Here is a 5,037-nt window from a genome sequence, read left to right as displayed (position 1 = left end):
GAACACTTGCTTAAAGCCGGTACCAACCACTGAATCGACCTGTACAACCCACGACTGACTTCTGCTGAACGCCAATACATCCCACGGCTTGTTAGAGAAGTAATTAAATTAATAATTTTGCGGGAGAGGATGCTTTTAGACTAGCGCAAACATGCAATCCCGTGGTCTCTCTCTGCCAGTACAAATGGAATAAAAAGATCTGAAAGTATGGACGTCGTCAGTAGTGGGTGTCGTGAATTTAGGAATCAAAGACCAAAACGAACTAGGCGCCACGTAGACAGATTGATGTACTATTAGTGTCAATGTGTCAAGAGTTTCTCGCCGCCTCCGCCGTCGTGCCGCGACCACGATTTATGCAATTGAATAGAAATAGCGGCATCAAATTAATAAAATATGTAAGTATCGTGACCACCCGTTATAATAATTATTACAATGTTATAGTTCCGCGATGATAAAGTTTAAAAACATATAATTATTTCGTCAATGCTTTTATTATTAAAAATGAGGTAATTACATTTTACTTATCAGAGTTGCTCTTAAATTTTGCTTTTTTTATCTCCAAATATATTTATCGGTCGCTTGTTTGAAATTATAGTGTTGTATTGTCGCAACAGCCTATTCAGTTAGGTTTATATTTTGCCTAGTTGGCATGTGAATATTTATCTTAATCAATAGCAACTTACTTCTAGTGTATGTAAATACCTATTTGACATATTTCGTTAATATTATCTATTAGTCCCTCACTCCTAGGGATGAGGTGATACGTTGGATGAGCGTAACGCGGGACCGATCATCGTGGATATCTTTGGGGGAGGCCTTTGTCCTGCAGTGTACGACCTCCAGCTGATATGATGATGATGATCTGTTAGTCTTTTCTCTTTAAGATACCTACTCTTTAAAACTCAAATCAATATTACAATTTCTGGATGGATCATTAGCTTCCAATAAAAACATCACCTAAACAGGAGAGTTGATAAATATATCAAATATCTATAGGGCATGTGTTATCAGACAGATAGCTCAGCGGTAACAACCGTTGAGTTAAGGGCATTGAAGACAAAATTACCAGAGGGGATATATTGAATCACGCATCGTCCAAAATTTACTACTTCTATCCCACATTCTCTGCCCGAATCGTCGGGAAGCCAATACTTTGTGTACGGATCGATCGTTTGGCATCGTGTAAAGACTTCGCTTCATTATGTTTGTATTGTGAAGTCATCGTGCTGTATTACCACCCAGACACACTCGGCAGCTGAACCACTCTTTAAGCCTTAAGAAACATGACCTTAAATTAGGTTCCAGTCAGCTGATGCAACCTCCACGTCCTTTTACAATGATTATCTGCCCCATCGTACATTAGTATATTATTATTTTAAGATACTTATCCAAATATTATTTGCCAATAACTCACTCAGTAGCCCAACCAAAGTAATTTACGTGGCATAAGTGATAACAATAACGATAATATAATTTTATACTTTACAGTTAAACTATTAGTAGCTGGTAATGAACAGTACGATGAAATGTACACAGAACTGACCAATCCATGTAATAAGAATGGAACTATGTTGAAGCAATCTGTTGATTTGAAGGAAAACAAGAAAATTATTCCAGTTAAAATGTCGAATTCAGACAATGTTAACGGACCAACGCACAATCAAACTATTGCTTCCAAGAGAACTAATAAAATACATTCAGAGTCAAATACCAGTATTATTGGTGAAACAACCAAACATAACACAATATATAGATATAAAAAGTTTCAATCGGTTAATATTAGTAGAACAACGCCCAACGAAACTGATGCTTCAAAGGAACATAATACATGTGAAATGTCTGAATCCAGTAATGTTAGTGCAACAACGTCCAATCAATGCAGTTATTTAAAACAACTTACAGGTCAACACAACAAAAACAACAATAAAGTAATACATACAAGTGGTAAATCTTATGCATGCAATGTGTGTGGTAAGAGTTTCAATAAACCTTCTAATTTGAAGACACATAGTAGAATACATATCGGTGATAAACCATATACATGTAATGTCTGTGGTAAGAGTTTCATTGTATCTAGTAATTTGAAGAGACATAGTAGAATACATTCCGGTGATAAACCATATACATGTAATGTGTGTGGTAAGAGTTTCATTGAATCTGGTAACTTGAAGAGACATAGTAGAATACATACCGGTGATAAACCATATACATGCAATGTGTGTGGTAAAAGTTTCATTGAATCTAGTACTTTGATAAGACATAGTAGAATACATACCGGTAATAAACCTTACCCTTGCAATGTGTGTGGTAAGAGTTTCAATCAGTCTATTAATTTGAAGACACACAGTAAAATACATATCGGTGATAAACCATATACATGTAATGTGTGTGGTAAAAGTTTCATTAAATCTAGTACTTTGATGAGACATTGTAGAATACATACCGGTAATAAACCTTACCCTTGCAATGTGTGTGGTAAGAGTTTCAATCAGTCTTTTAATTTGAAGACACACAGTAAAATACATAGCGGTGATAAGCCTTACCCCTGCAATGTGTGTGGTAAGAGTTTTAATGTATCTAGTACTTTGAAGACACATAGTAGAATACATACCGGTGATAAACCATATACATGCAATGTGTGTGGTAAGAGTTTTAATCAATCTATCAATTTGAAGACACATAGTAGAATACATACTGGTGATAAACCTTACTGGTGCAATGTGTGTGGTAAGAGTTTCAACCAATCTACTAATTTGAAGACACATAGTAGAATACATGATAAACCTTACATATGGAGTCTGAGTGGCAAGAGTTTTGGTGAATGTAGTAAATTGAAGGGACATAGTAGAATACATACTGGTGATAAACCTTACCCATGCCATGTATGTGATAAGAGTTTCATTAATACATGTCATTTGAAGATACATAGTAGAATACATACCGGTGATAAACCTTACCTGTGCAATGTGTGTGGTAGAAGTTTCAATCAATCTACTAATTTGAAGACACATAGTAGAATACATGATAAACCTTACATGTGCAATCTGTGTGGTAAGAGTTTTGCTGAATCTAGTAAATTGAGGGTACATAGTAGAATACATACTAGTAATAAACCTTACCCATGCAATGTATGTGATAAGAGTTTCATTGAATCTAGTTCTTTGAAGAGACATAGTAGGATACATACCGGTGATAAACCATATACATGCAATGTGTGTGGTAAGAGTTTCATTGAATCTAGTAATCTGAAGAGACATAGTAGAATACATACCGGTGATAAACCATATACATGCAATGTGTGTGGTAAAAGTTTCATTGAATCTAGTACTTTGATGAGACATAGTAAAGTACGTCATACCGGTGATAAACCATATAAATGTAATGTATGTGGTAAGAGTTTCAATGTGTTTAACACTTTGAAGAAACATAGTAAAATACATACCGGTGATAAACCTTACCCGTGTAACGTCTGTGGTAAGAGTTTCAATCAGTTTAGTACTTTGAACACACATAATAGAATACATACCGGTGATAAACCTTATACATGCGACATTTGTGCGCAGAAATTTAATCAAAAACAATATCTTATTAAACATTTACAGAAACATATGTTATAATAATAACTTCTATATTTCTCTTGTGTTTATAAAAGCCTCCTAGTTAGTTTGTAAATATTGACCTGTTTCTATGTATGTCTCAACGAGTTTCGGATTTGAAAACATTAGAAAGATCTTATTATTTTACAAACGTAAAAGGTTAGATATAATTCGTTACATTATTTGAACTTTTTAAGGACATTAAAAGTTTATGAGACTTCACGAAGGAGAAAGTTTTTAATATTTCAATACTACACTAAAACTCCCGTTTGTGTTTTCAGACGATGTATCAGATTCTGGTATAATTTATAAACTAGATGATAATTTGTATTATGGATATATAAGTATGTATTTCTAAGTCAAAAACATAGGTTCCGGATAAGTTATCACCAACATTATATCATCTTAATATATATATAAATTATGTGACACGTTATTTGTCCGCGATGGACTCCTAAACTTATGAGCGGATTTAAATGGGGATTACTTCATGGAGTGCAGTTTAGTCCAACTTGGGAGATAGGATAGTTTTTATTTCGATTATTGATTATATGATTTTCAATATTTGTTTTTTATGGACATATTTTCTGTGAGAGAATTTATTAGAAACAATTTCATTATAACAATAAGGACCATATGTTACGAAATAATTCTCGATGTTATGAAAAATTATTGAGAAATTCATAAAAAAAAAACAGTATTTTATTTATTATGTACTGAACAACGTCTGTCGGGTCAGCTAGTATACTATATATTCTCCGAAACACTCTGCATCTTATGGTAGTTAAATAGCTAACTTGTAGTTAGTTAGAATCCTAAGTATTTTTACTACCAAATTCTTAAATAAGGTGTTAAATGCGTAAAAACAAACTCCATTTGGATTTAAGTAAGTATGATATTAGTTAGGTTCTTACATATAAGGTACATGTTAACTAATTAATCTTTTCTTTCTTTATTGTTTTTGGCAATTTCAATGTCGCCCACTGAGGCCCACATTTTTATTTCCTTTTTTTATTATTTGTGTTATTTTAATGTACCAAGAAAAAGTGATGTGCAAGAAATGTATTTAGTTTTCTGTCATAGATTTTTGTTAACATTAATTTATTAAAATATACAAAAAGCTTATAGTGTTTTTATTTTATATAGTCTATTAAAATTAGATCTATTGAAAAAATGTATTACGATATATTACAATGGAGAAACCTAAAATCATTAAAATGTTCCTATACTTACTTATATATTTGTACAACATAGATCTTATCTTCAACGCGCATCTTAAAATTTCACTCTCATAATTTTTTCTAGAAGTATAACTTCAAAAATATATTTTGTAGTACTATTCTTTTTTTTGTAGGTCGAATTGAAACGAAAATCGTTAGTTAATTAAGTTAAGTTATGCTAATTTCAATTTGTAAAATTATATATTTATTATGTAGAATAT

The 5,037-nt window shown here is 32.4% G+C and overlaps 1 protein-coding gene across 1 annotated transcript; it reads left to right on the top strand.

Annotated features, from left to right (window-relative positions):
- Positions 1 to 462: 462 nt before the first annotated feature.
- Positions 463 to 4,723, top strand: LOC126971546 (zinc finger protein 271-like). Its single transcript, XM_050817839.1, has one exon. The coding sequence runs from the start codon at positions 1,527 to 1,529 to the stop codon at positions 3,615 to 3,617; it is 2,091 nt and encodes a 696-aa protein (XP_050673796.1). The 5' UTR covers positions 463 to 1,526; the 3' UTR covers positions 3,618 to 4,723.
- The last annotated feature ends 314 nt before the right edge of the window (positions 4,724 to 5,037 follow it).

The sequence above is a fragment of the Leptidea sinapis genome, chromosome 2, assembly GCF_905404315.1.
Source record: "Leptidea sinapis chromosome 2, ilLepSina1.1, whole genome shotgun sequence".
Taxonomy (NCBI): Eukaryota; Metazoa; Arthropoda; class Insecta; order Lepidoptera; family Pieridae; genus Leptidea; species Leptidea sinapis.
This window is presented reverse-complemented; position numbering and strand designations above follow the sequence as displayed.

Coding starts and splice junctions, on each gene's coding strand:
- LOC126971546 (XM_050817839.1), top strand. CDS start 1,527: ATGTACACAGAACTGACCAATCCATGTAATAAGAATGGAACTATGTTG.